At 38.4% G+C, this 20,183-nt stretch overlaps 1 protein-coding gene across 1 annotated transcript; it reads left to right on the forward strand.

The window, feature by feature from the left end:
• The first annotated feature begins 3,434 nt into the window (after positions 1-3,434).
• meox1 (mesenchyme homeobox 1) lies at positions 3,435-12,597 on the forward strand. Its single transcript, XM_017695864.1, has 3 exons — positions 3,435-4,330; positions 8,585-8,757; positions 11,818-12,597. Exons 1-3 carry the CDS (start codon positions 3,868-3,870, stop codon positions 11,938-11,940), a joined length of 759 nt encoding a protein of 252 aa, XP_017551353.1. The 5' UTR covers positions 3,435-3,867; the 3' UTR covers positions 11,941-12,597.
• Positions 12,598-20,183: the final 7,586 nt, after the last annotated feature.

Raw genomic sequence — 20,183 nt, forward strand, 5'->3', positions numbered from 1 at the left:
GTCTGTGTTTGTCTGCATCAGCTTTGTACTATATATTCTGCATAATACGCATGCTCACAATATTCTTCTTGAGGTATTTGACATTAAAATTTATGGTGTCTCATCAGTGCCTTCGAGGTTGACATGTAGCTTTTGCCTGAGGATGAAGAGATTTTAGAAAATGCTCTTGGAACACAGTTTTTTGAAAAGTAAAAAACAGGACATAATTCATCCAAACAACCTCAGAAATTCATGTGGAGGATCTAAGGTAAGTCAAAAATTAGTGAACTGTTCTCTGGCCTCTTTTATATATTGCAGCCTTTTTGCAATATCAGTACTGCAAAGACTAATACTCAGATAACCTATAAATGATTCATTGTGCAGCCCTAATACAAAAACTGACAGTCTCTCTCTCTCTCTCTATCTCTCTCTCTCTCTCTCTCTCTCTCTATCTATCTATCTATCTCTCTCTCTCTCTCTCTCTCTCTCTCTCTCAGCACACACACATATGCACTCAAATATACAGCTCTCACACAGATGGCCTGCACTAACCACAAATGCTGTGTAACCCCAGCCCCCTGTGGTCATGGCAGGGTCCAGATTGCCAGTAAAGAGGGGGATGCTTCATGGCTCAACTATTCGCTGGTTAAAGGGAAAGGATTTCAGGCTGACCTCAGCCCCTTCACGCTCGGCCTGCCGGAGGAGAGGAGAAGGCTGCTCTGTGCCGAGAGGCCTGGAAACAATGTGAGGACCAAGCAGGAACACCAACCACAGTTATTTACAAATACTAATACAAACATATGCTTTACATCGCTCTCAGCACAGCCTGAGGACCTGAGATGGATTCAAACCTCAAATGTGTTCAAATAACTGTGGAGACCCACAACAGCACAATAGCAAGCGGCCAGCGTAAACACTCACTAATAACTTGAACTGTTGGATAAAATAAGACACCAGAAGTCGAAGAATTTGAGTGAGTGGTCCAGATTATGTGCAGAAATAACAGTCTAACCACGTTCACAAGAGGCATTCAGTTATTGTGCACACACTCTGTGATTATCAGCGATTAAGGGTGATGTCCAACAATGCACCATGAGATGAAATGCATTCACATAAACTCTGAGCTTGACAAAAATTGATAAACACTTCAAATACTGCCAAATTAGAGGGTCTGCAAAATGAACAGATTTGAATTCAGGTTAATTTTCACAACTTTGTTGAAAAAAGGAAAAACACCTGTAAGCAATAATGAAAACAATTTAAGCTCTAGGAATCCCTCACTTATTACATGCTAAGTCTTATTATTCAGTAACTACAGGGACTTCAGTCCAAAGTGATGCTATTTTTATGTTCTATAATTGTACAAAAAATTTCTGTAGGTGGGCCCTGGCCAGAGATTCAAATATGTTGTTAATTAACACATTAAACTTTTTTTCAAAATCGCTGTTTTTAATTTTTCAAGTAATCTAATACTGTCATCTTCAACTATATTTAAATTATAGCCTATTAATTGAAAGCCAGTCTCATTATTGTGAAGATCCCCCAGTGACGATCTACGATCACTTTAATTATTAACAAACTGTTCGCTGTAAAAAAAAAAAAACATTTAAAAGTCCCATTCAAATTTCTTGACCTATTTAGCACTTGTTGTGTTATCTGAACAAAGGAAACATATTGGTTTAAAAGGTTAATTTTACTTTATCCAACACAATCTACATTAGCACTAGAACACATAGAACACAGGAAAAAACCTGAATATCAACATTTTGCCAGACCATCACTCAGTTGAGACAACAAAAATCTCTGTCTTACTTTCTGCTATGTAAACTTATTTTCTGATGTCCAATTAATTACTTTCTTTTTAAAATGAAAACAAAAAATCATTTTCATATATTTTTGGATACAGAAATGTGAATAATTTGATGACTCCACCAAGTGGCTTGAATGTCCTTTCACTTCCCCATTATCAGGAGATTGGGCGTTAAAACCCCAGCAATGCCAGAGCTGTCCTGGAGACCAAGATAGCTGGGGACACCGTTTCATGAACGGACTCCACATTTACAGCATTTAGCAGATAATCTTATCCAAAGTGACTTACTATTTCATCATTTTTACACATGTAGGTGAACATAGCATATTAGTATTAGTGTAGTGCAGGGGGCTTGCTCAGGTGGGGGAATCAACCCCTAGTCTACAGAGTGGTAAGCAAAGGCGTTACCCCACTACATTACACCAACTACACATGGTGTAGATATACATATACATTATTTACCTACCTGAGATACAGCACTAAAAATGTAAGGAGAACTTTTAACTGAATTAAGAAGCATGAGTTAAGTGAACTCTAGTGCTCTCAAGTTAAGTTAAAAGACACAGTGTAATAAGCTGACATATAACTTTAAGTTGAGCTGACTTTTCATTTTTGACAACGTGGTGATTATTAAAAAGTAACAGGGTTAACTTAAAATGTTGAATTTCAAACAATATGTTTACTAATGTAAAACACAAATTATTCTTCTTTTAAGTTAATATAACAAGTTTAATGAGCTCAACATTTCAAGTGGACCCTGTTACTTATTTTATTCAGCTTAAAGCTGCATAACTTTTTGGAGTTCATTAGAGTTTGGGATAAGCTTTGGAGTAGGTATAGGTTTAGGGTTGAAGATAATCCTTTAAAAGGGCCAAAGTTTTATTACACACTTCTACTACCTAATAGTAGCGCAACCAGTATGTACCGAAGTCCCTGTTAGGTTTAGGGTTAGATTAATAGGATCTATCACACCTAACTTTATGTTCTGTTGCATTTAATAGATATTTGAATGTTAGTTAAAGACACACTGAGCATCAACAGAGCATATATAGAGCACATATTACCTGAAAGTCTAACATAAATGTAAATTTTAATAATTTTTCAAATGTTTGGTGCTAACATCAGTGCCTTTCTGTTTATATTTGCTTTGCTTAAGCTTCTGTATACAAAAGGTGTGGGAGACAGCACCACAGCCAAGAAGTTTATTTTACACAACAGCATGGGGCACTTGGTCCATGCCTCCACTCACAATATGAGACAACATGAGAAATGGTATGTTGGGTTAAAGTGGGGTTCAGAATGAAAAAACTCAGACATGTGGTGTGTGTCTAGCTAAACTGTATGAACATGAAAGAATCAAAGTGGGATTTTGGGGAAGAACAAAAGGAAAAAAAACTGACCCTCTTCCCCATGTGGGTGTTCATTTTATATTTAACTGACAATGTTCCTTTAAAACAACGCATGCCTGGAAATCCCATTAGATGTGCATATAAAATTCCCCCCATGATTAATAGTAGATGAGGCAGGGCTGGGCTGGAGGGTACCAACATGTGGTCTGCTGGACTCCTCCTCCGCAGGCTCGCGTTACACTCCATAAACTTGCCACTCTTTCCCACCTAAGCGTTTAAAAGGGAGGAGGGATCTCTTGACAGGAATTGCCTCAGAAACTGTGAAAGCTGCCTGTAGAGCTGGGAGTGGATATAGTGGGTTAAACCTTATATGCTGAATGAGAGGGTGTGAGAGTGTGGACCACAGCTACATCACACACCCTCACTTTCAGAGAGACAGAACGAGAGAAAGAGCTGTAGTGTAACAGCACTACTGGAGGGCGCGCAACCTCACACTTCTGCCTATTAAGCGAAACAGCCAGACTCTAAAGCTTACGAAGAGAAGCCTCGAGAGTTAGTGTGTGATTTGTCGAGGTGGATGATGATGATGTGTGCGTGTAGAACCACATGCTGAAGTGGGCGCTTCCAACCCAAACTAGTGCCAGCTGCATCTCTGAGGGACTTTGGCTCTGTGTGCAAGTGTAAGAGTGGGTGCGCAGGAGCAACTTTAAACCTTCACTTTGTTTCAGAATGGATCAGCCGGCCAGCAGCTGCATGCGGAGCTCCCATCCCGCCAGCTCTTTGTGGGGGTGTGTGAGAGGCCCTCACCCAGTTACAACCACTGGAGTCGGGCCCTACCAGCAGACACCCTTCTCTCTGCACCAGAAGCCCGACTTCCTGGCCTACACAGACTTCTCAGGCTCGTGCTTGGTGCCAGCGCCGCACACGTACCCGCGTGAAGACAGGCTGTACCCAGAGCCCCACAGTGCTGCCTACCAGCGGACAGAGTGGCAGTTTGGCTCGTGCGAGCCGAGAGCCAGGGGTCAGGAGCCATGCCAAGCGGCAGTGGGTGGAGGAGCGGACATGGACAGTGCGGGAGTGGACAGACTGCCCGGGACAGTGACAGTCGCGCTGGATGGGGAATACTCCCCTCAGAGTATAGCCACAGCCGAGACAGAGAAAAAGAGCTGCAAGAGGAAACGAGAACTCACAGGTGAGTCCTATGATATGGTGTGGGAGGGCTGGGTGGGGTGTAATTGCGTATCAGTTCTCAGGATATCAAAGCCCTGAATAAAATTGCATTTACCCCTTAAACTAAATATTCAACAAATTAGTTTTAAAGTAGTTACTAAATAATTTATAGAAGTTACTGAGTAACCACTATATCAGGACTGCATAACTTACTGAAAATTAAACTTAATGACAATAATAATTATGCCATTTAAAGGGTTAAAATTAACACTTTGGTGACTACTATAAAACTCATAAGTATACAGCTTTGTGAAATTGATGCTTGGGGCCACACAAGGGTCCTTGTAAGAGTAAAATAAGAAGACAATGTAAATTTTAAACCCCTGGCAGATAAGTTAGCTAAATGTTCCAGCTGTGAATTTATACCTGTGAAAACCTGATTCAGGTAAAATATAAGTGAAACTGACATGTTTGCCTTTTAATAATCGCTAAAACACTCTGATAAATACTTCGCTTATATGTACCGTTTTTAAGCACGGTCATACTAAAGGTTTGTTCTATAAGTAATGAAGTATTTTCACAATATGCAATAACAAACAACAGCTCAACTGGATTTATCACTGAGCACACTTTCCTCACCAGATGTAAACACTGACCACAGTAATAGAATCTGATATTTTCACATTGAGCTTTGTGCTCTGAAATTCCAGGAAAACAATTTCAGTATGAAAACCATAACAGTGTTTCACAATAGCAGGCGTGCACAAGGCAGATGACACATAACTCATTAATCTTACACATATTATTAATCTGCAGTTGTTTCCTTCTATTGTTAAAAGCCCTCAGGCACTTACATGATGTTCAGACACCCAGGGCATTCAATTGTTTTCATATAGATCCATTTAGGGTTTGTGTCATGCAAAAATATACAACATGATACTCAACACAGTACTTACTTGTGAACTTTTGTACCAGTTACTGCACTAAGCAAAAAACAACATATTAAATAGTGATTAAATAGCCAGTCGTGACACAGCAGGCAGCAAATGGATCAAATGATTGTAATAATATAATACAACTAACACAGTGAGTCAGTGAGTTCCACAGGCTTATAACAAAATAACTTGCAAACAGGTTTCATAGTAATTACTGAGTAAATACTATATACTTACTATGTAATTAAACAAAAAGCTTAATATTTCTTAAGGGATTAAAATAACGTGTCTTTTTCAGCATTCACACAAGATCAGTTAAGCGAAAATGTTTCTTGAAGTAATGAACCCAGTACAGAGGTTTGGCGCTTAACTATCATCATGTGGAAACAGCACAAGGTCCTAGAGCCCAAGATTCACACAGTATTTTGTTCTATAGGAGTCTAAATTTCAGTGAGCCTTATGGCTACACTTAATGAACTGAAATGATTCAATCTATAGAATAGCTTAAGAAATTAATGTTTTTTTTTTCTTATTCTTCCAATTCTGTGATATTCTGAGCAAAAGGAAAGAGAACCTGAATGCTTGTGGCACATCTGCAGCAGGCATTAATTTCAGCTTTCAGCTTTCAGCTTTCGGTGGAAACTGAGACCGGCCAGCCTTTCTGTAATAAAGGAAACTTTCTCAAAGATAAATATACTTCCCAAATAGCGTTTGAGTGGTTTTGTAATTTATTGGCCAAAAAGGCAAGATAATATTCTTTCTCTCTCTCCCTCTCTTTCTCTATTTCTCCTTCCTTCTCTCTAGACAATTGTGATCAGGCTTGAAGAAGTGATTAGATGAACTCTGAGGGCCTCGTCATGAGGCCCTCTCACTCCCCAGTAAACTCAGGCCTCATGACTCAATATGGAATAGAAATATATACTTTCTCTCTTTGAGTTACCTTAATGTAACCCTCAGTCGCTTGCGGTAGAAACATGCCAGACCACGTCTGTGATATAACTTCCCTGCGATTCCACTCCTGCATTCTTACCCACTGACATTTTCCTGTCGTTAAGAGGTAACAGAATCCTCAGTGAACACTCTCAGAATGACTGGAGGAAAGTATGGCGCTCTAGAATTTATTCACAGTGAAAAGTGAACTATGCAGCATACATAACGCATATGACCGTATTGTGTATTTTGCGAAATATCGAGGAAAAAAGTTAGCGTGAGACTGTATAAAGTGGTAGGTGCTGACAAGATAATCATTCCCAGCTCTGTTTATGCTTTCACAGGGGTTTCACCTAATGTGACAACAAGACACTTGCTGATTGTACATAATTGTTAACAGATATGATATTTGCTGCCAAAAACTAATTCTCTGTCAAAAGCAGTGAGCTCATCCTCATCTAACTTGTCCAGTCTTAAAGCAGTTCAGAAGTCAAGTGATTACAGGCCTTGCATGGATAAAGAAAGAAATGTAAACAAGTAAATAAATATACAGTGTGAAATCACTCTGTCACTTACATTGCTTCAGGTTTTATGGGAGCACTCCAACAAAACTGCATGTTCTAGTTCTGTCAGACAAACTGCTGTTAAAAACATTCTGCGAAACAAATTGAGCCATGTTATTTTGTTTTGTAACCCTCAAATGACAATAAATGAGACCTAAATGACTTATTGTGACTTCATTCAGCCCCCCCCTAACACTAACATGCCAAATGCTGTTTGTCCTCAAGGCACCCTGCTGAGGTTAGGAGCTGCTCCCTAAAAATTTATAGGCTTCTGCTGGGGAACTTTATTGGCGACTGTTTGGTAGACACACCACACTGTGCCAGGTGTTTCTCCCCAACCTGCTGCCATACCATTCACTGTAGTGTGCCTTAAACAGAGGGGATTTTAACAATGATAATAAGGCAGCACATGCCACAGGTTGCTGTGTGCAAGAAAGCGTTTTCATCTGCTGTTAAGTGAACCGCCTGGCTCTCCCCACACACATCTGGCCATACGACTGCAGTCCATTTCACAGTCTGGCCTTGTGGATCTGGCAAGTGCCAAAGACAAATTCTCACTTTGACAAATTATAGACATTTTGTAGGTATTACGTCACTTCTTGGTGGTGCTACTGATGCTGATATATGATTCAGAAGTTAATTGAGTTCATAAGGTTTTGGATGGCAAAAACAATCTCGGCCAGCCTCCTCATTTGTAATGGAAAAAGATCAACCTGCCATGTCTTTACACATTGTAATAAGTATTTCACAGACAGCTTGACAAAAGACAGAGCTTTGACTTCTCCCCTGCACAACAAACTAGATTTTCTGTTTCTGCTCCAGCGTGGGCTGTCAAGTTGTGTTAAATTACAGTGGCAAAAGAGGAAAAGGGCATGAAGACTTCCCACATACATGTACACTCACTTCAGCTATACCCGTCCGAGTCTTTGTTCTTTTGATAGCAGATTTAACAGTGTTCCGGTGCATTCCTTCCTAACACGACTCCTCTGTGGCCTGTTTGGAGTGCCCCCCTGATACCCTGACACACTATAACTCCGACCCAAGCACTCTCTGATCTTCCTGAGTGCTCGTGGAAGTGTGTGGCCTGTGCGGGTCACAACTGCCAGCAACCGTGTCGTAAAGAGGGGGCGTTTTTAACACAACATGCATGAAACACAGACCACAGCCTTGAAGGTCTGATTTAATGTTGCACACCCTTTCATGGGGAGTAAAACAATGTATGGTCTATTGTTTGGGGATTTAACAGTGAGAATGTTCATTTAATTGAGAATATATCACCAGATATAAAACCTCACAAAAGTAACATTAAAGGAAAATGCAAAATGTTCTGAAGGTTTCATTTAAGTAAATGTGACAAGAAATGATTATAAGCCATTTTGAATCAATTCTGCTGGTCATCATGAAATTTTACACAGTGTAAATATTAGCCGGCATTTTCTGATTAAAATGGAGAAGATTTAGCTCAACAAACAAAAAAAAACTAAATTATATGACTTAATATTTGACTCAATCAATAACCTGTTAACCTCTCTAGGTTTTAACCATAAGATTTTTCAGTCATTACAATAAATTATTTTTCTAAATACTGAAAACACATACACACACACACATATATATATATATATACTTTATATAGTACTGAGAGTGAAGAACTGAAGTGTGGCTTTAGGAAACTGCAGGCTTATTATTCAGTTAATAATCTTAAGGCATATAATTCAGTACTACTATGAATTAGTTAAATTTGCATATGTAATTATATGAATATGTAAAAGTGAGGAATTAATTATTACATATCAACGCTTGCAATTTTAAAGGTTAACCTCTTTTCTCCTTGTCTGTGACTTTTAGATATTCAGGAATCTGGCTTTAAGGCTGATTCAAACTGCAAGGCCAGAAAGGAGCGGACAGCCTTCACTAAGGAGCAGCTGAGGGAGCTGGAGGCAGAGTTTACACATCACAACTACCTGACCCGCCTGCGTCGCTATGAGATTGCTGTAAACCTGGACCTCACTGAGAGACAGGTACCACACTACAGCACCTTCACCTTCTTTATACCACTCTGTGGGAAGCTTCCTCTGGCTTTCTCTTCACTTCCACATTATCAACTGTAGCGGTATGAAGAAGTGGATGTGCTGCGGCTAGCTGAGGAGGAAGGGAGAATTATTTACAGTCTTAGGCAAAAGTTTGTCTGTCCCAGCCAAATGGCATGGAAGTGGAAATAAGTGCACATCATCTACAGATAACATTGACTTGAAAACTTTAAAAAGGGTTTCAAATAATGTCAACAAAGGCCAAAATGCATGAATCCTTAACAAATCATCAATTTTACATGAGAATTGATAATTGAGAATTGACTCCACCTCTACCGTGTTTTGCTCTTAAGTCAATCTGCACGACACGTGTGAAATGAATGTGAATCAAACTACTGCTGAAGCCTTCTCGTCACTGTTTAATCTCATATTCAGTTTTCAATACTTTTTTTTACATTGACTAGTCTTGTCCTAGATGGCTTTCCCAGGCCCACACACACACACATCCACAGCAGTCATTCTAGGTCCAAAAACTGCTCTGGGTTCCTCCTAAATCCCTCTGCAACTCTGTCTCCACTTTTTCCGATACATCCTACATTTCTTGGCCGAACGCCCCGCCTTGCTCTCAACTGAGTGGCAGACAGATTGAGAAAAAGGCATACTCTTAAAAATAGTGTGGGAACAGATGGTCTATGCTCCTGTGTTTCCATAGGGAATGCTGAGAGGGATGCACAAGGGTCACAGACTTGCGCTCCTCTGAGTTTAGCCATCAAAACAATTATATCACAAGTTTCTTGATTGCTGAGTGCAAAAACCCCTTATGTGTATTAGAGTAGATGAGATGTACATAATTCTATATATTGAATAGTAAATGCCATAAACTAAGCAAAGGCTAACACGTCCCATAATTCTTTACACTCATAACTAGATCAGCTCCATATTAGTTTCATTATATTTTCCAGATAATTTATAGTAATTAAAGAATATGTTTTGAAGTTAATATCTGAAAGTTAAGCACACAGTTTAAACCAGGGCTGAGGGGAACATTTGATTTTGGCCCACCAGAATGTTACCTTAACCCCCCTCCCCCCCCCTCCCCCCCCACTTATCTACTTAGAGAAGAAGCATATTTTTAAGTCTTATGGACAATTCTGCTGAATTAGTTCAAACTGCAGTCCCTCAGAAACAAACACATTTTATTTCCTTCTTCTTAAACATTCACAAGGATCATGTTATGATCTATTTAAAACCAAGGGTGACACTTTACTTTGAGTAGTCCTTTTCAGTTTAAATAAATACTCAACAGATCCTCAGTAAAACATCAGCAGCATATCATTGATGTAGCAGCGCTGAGTACATTCAGTAGAATATCTTAATATTCTTAAATTAACGGTGTAAAAATAATTTGTTAATAATTTAGTTGTCTTTTATTTTATTTGGAGGGTCCAAGTTCATATCTGTAGATGTTAACAGGAGAGTCACTGAACATTTAACAGGTTTAATACAGACCAGCCCAACATCCTCTGCAAGCTGTTATAGACATACTCCTGATTTACTTGATTTACTGAGTTTTACTGGATTAGAAGATTAGGGTTAGCATTAGGGCCAGGGTGAGGGTTAGGATTAGGCTTTGGGTTGAGGTTACTGCTAATATTAGGGTCGGGGAGAGGGTTGAGTTCTGTGTAATGTTGGGTAAGATTAGGTTTTGCTTAATGGATGTAACATATCAACAATACCACTACTTAATGTAAGTAATGCATCAACAGAACATCTGCAATCTATTTACTTCAGTGTATTCAGATGCTGCACTACTACTACTTCACTGATATGTTATTGATACTCTGTTACGAGTTTATTCATCATTGACAAAGGACCACAAAATAATGTTACCAACTCAAGACATTATTTAAGATAGTAAAAGGCTAAATATATACAAAGTCATTGTTTATAGGTTACTTTCTATTGGAAGGAGTCTGTCCCAAACCCTAAGTCCTACATTCCTGTTTGTACCAGTACTTTTTTATTATTTTTAAAAGACTTTTTATCTTTTTTTTCATAGCGAATTTGAAAGATTAAGATTTATCATGAGATGCCATTATTCAGAAAATATTGTCCTATGTTTTTATGTCACTACCAACATGCAAAAGGTTATAGTCCATAGGCAGAGCCTTATTGTAGCCAACCCCTGTAATTTAGAGCAGGAGGTGAGACTGGATCCCTGTCCCTCATAACCACATGGTGAGCAGTTGGATCAAATGTGTCCCAAAGTCTGAAAATCAGTGTGTAGCATTAATCTGTCACTACTGAAACACATTTTCTGCAGTAAAAAATATTCTGATTTTATATGTGTAAACTGTTCAAAGCTGCGTTTGCTAGTCAAGCTAGTTAAAATTAGCTAAAATTGTCAGTATTCAAAGGTCCAAGTCAGTTAAAAGTCCAAAATGTGGTGTCAACTCTGATATGGACCAAACCAATAGAATGATTTATCTAACTTACTAAAAAGTAGATTAGTAATAAAATACAGTGTAATGTATTTAACTCTTTTAAATTTTTTTGGAAATGTCTTTTATTAATGGACAACAGAAAGTTTTCAAAATTACTTAAAATGAAACCTTTGTTATATCAAGTAAATGTTTTTCATTCTCCTGTAAAGTTACTGTTTTTGGAGATACAAGGTTTTGATCCAAAGGCAGCATTCTGTGTATGCTTAAAGTTCCATGCTGTGGTAAACACTGCAATATCCATCTGCTTCCACAAGGGCGTGTGCAAAATAAATCCCAGAGCAAAGAAACACACACCGTCTTGAGATGAATATAAAAAGCTTTTATTGAAACATAGCAATATTATATAAGAATGTGCTGATGCGTTGTGGCAGTTCTGTGCTTACTGTTTTGTCTTTTTGGCCCTCTGCCCACCATAAACATTGCACTTTGCCTCCCCATGAAAAAGTCTGGACATCCATGATTTAAGGGGTTAATAGTTCCTAAAAAAAAAAAAGAACTGGATTTGTTTGGTTACGACTGCTTTACTGATCCTGGCTATTTTCCACAGGTGAAGGTGTGGTTTCAAAACAGACGCATGAAATGGAAGAGGGTGAAAGGTGGTCAGCCTGCTTCCCCCCACGACCTAGAAGCAGATGAGTTGGATTCTGCAGCTTCACCCAGTTCAGAGTAAATGAGTCTGACCTCCACCTCCATGTACAGAGACACTGACAGACACATCACTGTGCATCCTGGGATATCTGCTACCTTGAAGCCACAAACAACAGCATACAATTAACATAATGGCAAGCTTTTAACACACGTTCAAACAAATTTTGTTTTATGGACACTTTTGGACACTTTCTCAACCGAAATTGGCAAATTACCCAGCAAATGATGTCAAAACCTGCATTGCTTTTAATGCATTTTTTATTTTATTTTATTTTGTTCTTAATTTTTTAGAGACACAAAATTGCTCAAGTCCTGGTATTATATTCAGTCAATAGTTTTGACCTTCAGTGACGACACTATGATGTAGGTCTGCTGCCAGACTGACTTCATACTGCAGTGGTGGGTTCAGAAGCTTGATCAGAACCATCTGTTGTAGCTCCACAAAATAAGACCTACTCAGGATCTCTCATCTGGTGCCAGAACACCAGAGACTCAATGTCACATGTCTTTGTTTTCACTCTAGGTTGTGCTGTCAAGTTGTTCTTAGAATATATATTTTTTTCTAACAAACAATTGTTTTCAATTTTTATACCTCTTTTTTTACATTGACTGAAAATGATGAGACACAGATGTTGCATACTGAAACCATATAAAAATGAATAAATCGCTGAAAAAATGGGAAGAGCGTCATAGTATTTTTTAAACCTCAATCAATGAATTATGAGCTGAAAAACATTCTGAAAGAGCTTATTGGACACAGTCTGTGATTTGGCATTTTTGCGTAGGATTGTGTCTGCTTGGCATAACAATGCTGTCTACAGTTTTCTATAAAACTGTATATTGTTTCAGTTGCTTGAAGCAATAGAAATTTGAAATTATTAAAGCTCTCATGAGACTCTGTGACATTCATAGTCATAATTCCTGTGACAAAGATGAGGTTTGAAATAAAATATAGCATGTTTCAGCCAAGGCTAGAGTTGGAGGAGTAACTTGTATTTATAAGTTTTCCATCATTTATGACAGGCAGTGGACAGCCAGCAGAAAGCCTAACATAAACACTCATCAGGGAGGATCATTTGCAAATGTAAATTATAGGATTTGAAGGGCAACTATGGGAAGCAACACATACCACACTGTGGTAATATGTTCAGGCTTTGATTTAGCTGAAAAACTAATGCATTTAAATTGAATACAGAATTCCTGTTAAGACTGCACTATAGAGCAGCGTTTATAAGACATCATGACACCTACATCCGCTCGTCATGACAATTGACATAAACCTTAATTAGCATTTATAAAGGCTTATTCAAGTAACTATTGCCTGTCAGAAATGTTTCTTTACTCATCTATTTCAGTTGACATTGATTGAGTTGTACCAGGACATTAAAACCTTTTAACAGGGTTATCAAACTCAATCACTAATGGGCCATATTAAAAAATTGCAGCAAATCCATGGGCCAGCTGTTTTAATTTCACCTTTTATCTAACATTTTGCCACGACCCCAACTGGCCATTTTTTATTTAAATTATACTAAAATTGCAACAGCAAAATAGAATTGGATGCTTATCTTTTCTTTTTGTGCCTCATAGATTGTTGTTGGGGGAAGGAGGTTGGGATCCACAGTATGTCGCAGTGCGTGCTGGGAACTGTTGTGCATCTCAGGGTGAAATTGACTAATAAGAACTGAAAATTAAAATAATTTTATGAGCCTAACAAGACCATCATGGGCTTTACTTGGCCCAGGGCTCTTGTGTTTGACACATGGGCCTTATAATAATAATAATAATAATAATAATACATTTTATTTCATGGCGCCTTTCAAAAACCCAAGGTCACCTTACAAAACAGGAAAAAGCAACAATAATAATACATGTGAGTCAACAATCATTTGAATACGTCAAAATAAAACAACACTAAAAGAGTCACGGTAAAACAACAAACCAGTTTAAAGAGAATATGCTTGCTTAAACAGGTATGTTTTCAATAGAGATTTAAAAGAGAGAAGAGATTCTGCATTCCTAATAACTGGGGGGAGGGAATTCCAAAGCTGAGGGGCACAGCGACTAAAGGCTCTGTTGCCCATAGTAACAAGACGGGCAGAAGGAACAAAAAGATGGGTGGAGGATGAGGATCTGAGGGAACGGGACGGAGTAGAGATGTGTAACAGTTCAGACAGGTAAGGAGGAGCAAGGTTATGAATGGATTTGAATGTGAGAGTTAAAATTTTAAAATTAATTCTAGCTTCAATGGGTAACCAGTGGAGCTGTTGCAGAACCGGTGTGATGTGTTTTCTGGGTGGAGTACGAGTAATGACCCGGGCAGCAGAGTTCTGGAGAAGTTTCAGTTTGTGGAGAGTCTTATTCGGGAGACCAAACAGAAGAGAGTTGCAGTAATCTAACTTGGATGTGATAAGGCTATGGACAAGGACAGCAGCAGCATGAGAAGTAAGAAAGGGACGAAGTCGGTTAATGTTACGCAAGTGAAAGTAGGCAGAACGGGTGATAGAATTAATATGAGATGAAAAAGAAAGCGTACTATCAAGTATGACACCCAGACTCTTTACCTGAGGGGAAGGATATACATGAGAATTATCAATAATAATGGGAAAATTCGGAGATTTGGTTAAAGTGGAAGGAGTGCCAACAAGTAAAACTTCTGTTTTCTTACTATTGAGTTTAAGAAAATTAAAGGAAAACCATGACTGAATTTCCATCAGACAGTGCGAAATGGAGGAAGGTGGTAGAGATGAAGTAGGTTTAGAGGAAATGTAGAGCTGGGTGTCATCAGCATAACAATGAAAATTGATATTATATTTGCGAAATATGTAGCCAAGGGGGAGCAAATAAATAATAAATAAAAGGGGCCCTAGTACGGAACCCTGGGGCACACCAGCAGCAACAGGAAACAAACTAGAGGAATGAGATTTAAACTGAAGAAACTGAGTGCGGCCAGAAAGATATGAACTAAACCATGCAAGCGGAGTTTGACTAATACCGATGGATGCTAATCTGTTCAGAAGGATATCATGAGAAATAGTATCAAATGCTGCGCTGAGATCCAGCAGGATGAGAATAGTGACAAAACCAGAATCAGCTGCCATCAAAAGGTCATTGGTGATCCTTAACAAAGCTGTTTCAGTACTGTGGTGGGGGCGGAAACCAGATTGGAATTGTTCATAGAGATTATGTGTACTGAGGTATGAATGGAGCTGAGAAGCAACGACTTTCTCCAGAATTTTTGCAAGAAAAGGAAGATTAGAAATTGGGCGAAGATTATCAAAGTTGTTAGGATCTAATCCAGGCTTTTTTAGAATTGGAGTGACGGAAGCTGTTTTCAAAGATAACGGAACAGTTCCATTATTAAGGGAAGAGCAAATGATAGTGGTAATGAGAGGAGCCAAGGTAGGTAGACAAGCTTTAACCAACTTTGTGGGAAGAGGGTCAAGCTGGCAGGTGGATGAGTTCGATTTATGAATAATATTTATTACATCAGATAAAGACGGAAGAGTGAAAGTTGAAAAGGAATGACAGACGGACAACGAGGAGAACAGGGAATCAGCTTCAGTATAGAGAGCTCTTACAGAGCTAAGTTGTTGGTGGATATTAGAGATTTTATCAGAAAAGAAAGACAGCATATATAACAACTGACTTTGCAGCCTATAGTATATCACAGTGACATAATGCTGATGTAACATAGCTTAAATCTTAAATAGTATATAGTCATGGCAAATTTAACATTCAGAATCAAATCTAAAGTATAATACATGGCCTCTGCAAAAGGTACAGTTCATGTGGCACATGAAACAAATGTCATATTTTATTATTTCCCCATGTTAAAGCCAAAACATGTCAATTAACTAGGCATGCTCAAACCTTTGCGTGCATCTTTAGGTCTGTTAGTTATCATGCAGTTCTTGTATAGGTGTCATGTAGCCTTATGAACACTACCTTACAGTAAAGTGTTACTGAATTCCTCATCATGGGTTGATACATGCCAGGCTGTGTCTGTGCATAATGGCTACCTGCCTGAGGGCTCTCACTCTACTTTGTTTATAAAAGCAATTTCAGTTTGAAACTTTGGAGTCAAATCCAGACTTGGCTTCGAATCTCGTTTTTTGACGGAAGCATCTGCATGCACACATAAATTGATCCTGGCCCTGAGTGGAATTCAAACGAGCCCACGTGGGGGCCTGGCGCACCAGAAGTCTGGAGGCTGACCACTGGCGTAGTGCTGTGGAGAGAGGGAAATAATAGGTGGGTATGGGTGAAAAGACGGCTTCTCAAGTGCAGGATGTTGTTGTAGCAGGTAGCCAGTCATCCAATTTCCTGCTTCCCAAAGAAAACAGTGGTAAAGCATCCAGGGTCCGGGGGCTTACAATGGTGGGCCTATACTATGGCCGGCCAGCCAAACAAAGACTGGAGAGGTGAGTGGCCTCTGTGCTGGACCGGTGCAGGAATAGTTCCATACACACCCACGGCAGGGGCTAAGTCTTCCAGTGCTGTTGACCCCAGCCAACCACAGCTGCTCTCAGCCCATCCTTCATTACTTCCTGCACATTCCACACTTATGAGGACTATTATTGTATTAGTGCTAATGGCTGTCAAAACAAACCCTACATATAAACCATAATTATTATATTAGAGCTCCTAATGAAAATGCACTGTAGTGGACAGAGGTTCGTTTACACCTGTGACATTTTCTAAAATAAACACTTTTGGAGGAAAATATATATTAGCTCTCCTTTTGGCAGGAATGTGGAATTTCATATGTTTCAACAAGAGATAACATTTTTTATTATTTCTAAGGAAATTGGTAGACGTTTAGGAATTAAGAGACATGGCCAAATCATGCACATAAATTACCATTTCAAAGATCAGATTGTGTAGCCTAGTGCTGAATTAGCCAAGTCTTACTGAAAAAAAGAACTATAAAATAGTCATGTATGAGGCAGTGCTGCTCTTTGTGCTACCTGACAGAACTGGGATGGAAAACAGAACATTCTCCAGCCAGCATGTGATGATGAAAGCAGATTTCACTTGGGGGCATTCTTTAAATAGCTTATGACTACACATTTTACGAATATGACCTTTCTGAGGGCAGTTAAGCTAACATGCTCACAAAAACAATTTTGTCAGTTAGATGGGCAGAAAGTGACTTAACTCTTTGTTAAAGAAGAATTAGGGTAAAAAACACTTTCTATCTGCTTTTGGCTTTTTTCACTATGGACAGAGGAAATGTAATGGTTTTGCTTAAAACAAACATCTGTATAATGATAAGGCATATCATATTACATGCAAAAAAAGTCAATTTTAATTTTATTTTCTTTTTTCCAGTTTTATTTTTTTACCCATGCTTCAAGATTTTGTTATGACAGCCTAATAAATCCTGGGATTAAAAGCAACAAAGATACAGGCTTTATTATGAAATGTCTTGTTTTGTCATACTCACTAAGGCCATGGGAGGCATGAACATAGGATTTTTTGACAGATAGTTGGAGGTTTGTAGGTCAGGAGCAAGTCCAACTTGGTCCTACAAGTCCAACCTCTGTGCTGTTGGCCATTGGTAGGCTACTATTGTTTACAAAGACAACAATTCACCAGTTCTGACACAGAGATGGCGCAGGCCATGCTAAAGGCCTTCTAAAAGAATATCAACAATATGGCACCAATTGATTGCTGTGTATCAGAAAGCATCGCCAAAAGCAGTATATTGTTATTAGGCAGAAACACACTAATGTGATGGTAAATGACTTGGAAGACCACAGATGACCACAATAGCGGATAAGCAAAAAGTACTTTCTATCATGAAGAAAAACTGTTGAAAACCAGCATGTCCACAGAGGATTTCTAACAAGATACAAACCACTTAACCTCAAGATCATAAAACATAGATTACAGTTTACTAAAAAGTACATAAAAAAGCTCGTATAGTTCTAGGGCCTCCATTCCTCTTTAATATTCCTAGTCAGTTTGCATTGTTTTCAATGTAATTATTGAAAAATAGGCTTTGGGATGTAAAAAGCCTCTGATTTATTAAATAACCAAAGTTCCTTAATCCAAAATAATCCATCTTTATGAAGGGAAAACTACATACATAATCATAATGTCTTACATTAACACTTCAGAATGTATTCATTAATGTTTAATTCAATATTCATGAAGTGGTTTTACTGTACATGACATTCAAACAACTTCATGGCAGATGGCAAAGAAGTTACTGCCCTGTGAAAGACCCTGAAGGGAACAGGTTTGGCGAGGCTCCACAGTAGAGACAGCGCAAGGCTTGGTGCGGTGTGGTGAGGCTCAGTGGCAGAGAAGCACCACAATGAGCATTACAGCATTATGTGCATAAAATATACTCCTCTGCCTTGTGGCAGCATCCAGCCATTATACTTATGCAGCACTGTCTTAAATACAGCCAAATAAGAGTTTATAGCTGATTTATTCTCCATCTACTAAAGCCAAGTACACCCACAGCCTGCCTCCTTTCACTCATTTTGCTAATATCAGAGTTGCCAGATTGGGTGGTTTCTCATAAAATTAAGTGGATAGAGTTGGGTTGGACTGAGTGAGGATAAAGGTAGAGAAATTTTAGGCTGGTTTTACAAAAATACCTAAAATCTTCTTTTGTAAAATGACCTAAAAAATGTTTAGTATAATACCACTGAAATTTCAAATTAGTCTAACTCACATCCAATCTGTTAGCAAAACTGATTGGCATGAATTTTATTCTGTCCTGTTGAGAGGAAGCCGTTGCCATCACTCTGCACTGTGCAGGGTTTCTCAACTTTAAAAAGTTAAATTAGTGAATTTTAAAACTGTGGTTTAAAAATAGTCTTTCTTTTGTTTACAATATTATTGTTATTTACTTATTTTTCTCATTGCATAAATCTTATCACATACACTGTATTTAAAAGTTTATATTTTGTATAGTTTGTATTTTGTAATTATTGGTGAATTTTTGAAAAGCAAACATCTGCAATGAAAGTAAAACTGTAAAACGCTTTTGGTTCTTTTTACCAATAAAATAAAAACATAAGACTGACAGTGCCACCTAGTAGCAACTTAAATATTTACTGCAAATTTCTGAAGGCATGACATCAGGGATAAACATATCCAGCATTATATTATTAATGTGAAATTGGTTTAAAAGTTTTATTTTTCTGTATAATGTTCACTTATGTAGTATTATGGTTGAAGTACTGATTTTCAGCTGTTTCTGTAACCCATGCATTTTGGTGGTCTTTTCATTTTTTTTTTCTTTTTTGGCTGGAAATGCTAGCAGCAATCTGGCAAACCTGCCTGCAGTTCAGAAAGTTATTGTGTATTCAGAGCAAGGTATCAAATTCAAATCTTTACTGAAGGACAGCAACTGCAACATAAACTAAAAAGCTCAATGTCGCAAGGTTTGAACGTCCATTTTTAAGCTAAAGCACCTCTGTTAGCTTGACACAAGCAAGAATTAGCATTGTGCTAGCAGCGGTAATCTGATAAATAAAGACATACATGGCCAGCCCAAGCTCATAACTTTAATACTGCTCTCATTGTACACAAAATCAAAACATCAGCGAATGCTGCACCTTACACTTAAAGCCTAAACTAACATGAACTTTAATCTCGTTACTTTTCACTCAGGCCAGACCTCTACTTTACTGTTATCAGCATTACGTATATAGACTCATCAGATATGTGCAGAAGACACGTCACTGGTGATTTTGGATAGCAGGTAAAATGATTATATCTGCAGTGTAGACACTGTGACCCCTGGCTCCTATTACCACCAATGTAAAGATGTCTATGTTGGTAAGTTTCACTTCAAAACACTGTGAATAACATTGTTTTCACCTCAGTGACTAAATTGGCAACATTTTAAAAAATCCTTCTAATTCCTCCTAAGTGGGGGCTTATGTATAAAATTGTCACGATTGGCCCCTCCCAGTCCTGTACATGTCTTCCTGTTTTGGTTTTGTAGTCCAGCCCCCTTGTTTAGTGACTCCGCCCCTGATTGTTTCCACCTGTGTTCCCGCCTGTCCCTCATTTACAACCCCAATTCCAATGAAGTTGGGACGTTGAGTAAAACATAAATAAAAACAGAATATGATGATTTGCAAATCCTTTTCAACCTATATTCAATTGAATACACTACAAAGACAAGATATTTAATGTTCAAATGGATAAACTTTATTGTTTTTTGCAAATAGTCACTCATTTTGAATTCGATGCTTGCAATACGTTCCAACGCAGTTGGGACAGGGTAAACAAAAG

Source organism: Pygocentrus nattereri, chromosome 13 (assembly GCF_015220715.1).
Source record: "Pygocentrus nattereri isolate fPygNat1 chromosome 13, fPygNat1.pri, whole genome shotgun sequence".
Classification (NCBI taxonomy): Eukaryota; Metazoa; Chordata; class Actinopteri; order Characiformes; family Serrasalmidae; genus Pygocentrus; species Pygocentrus nattereri.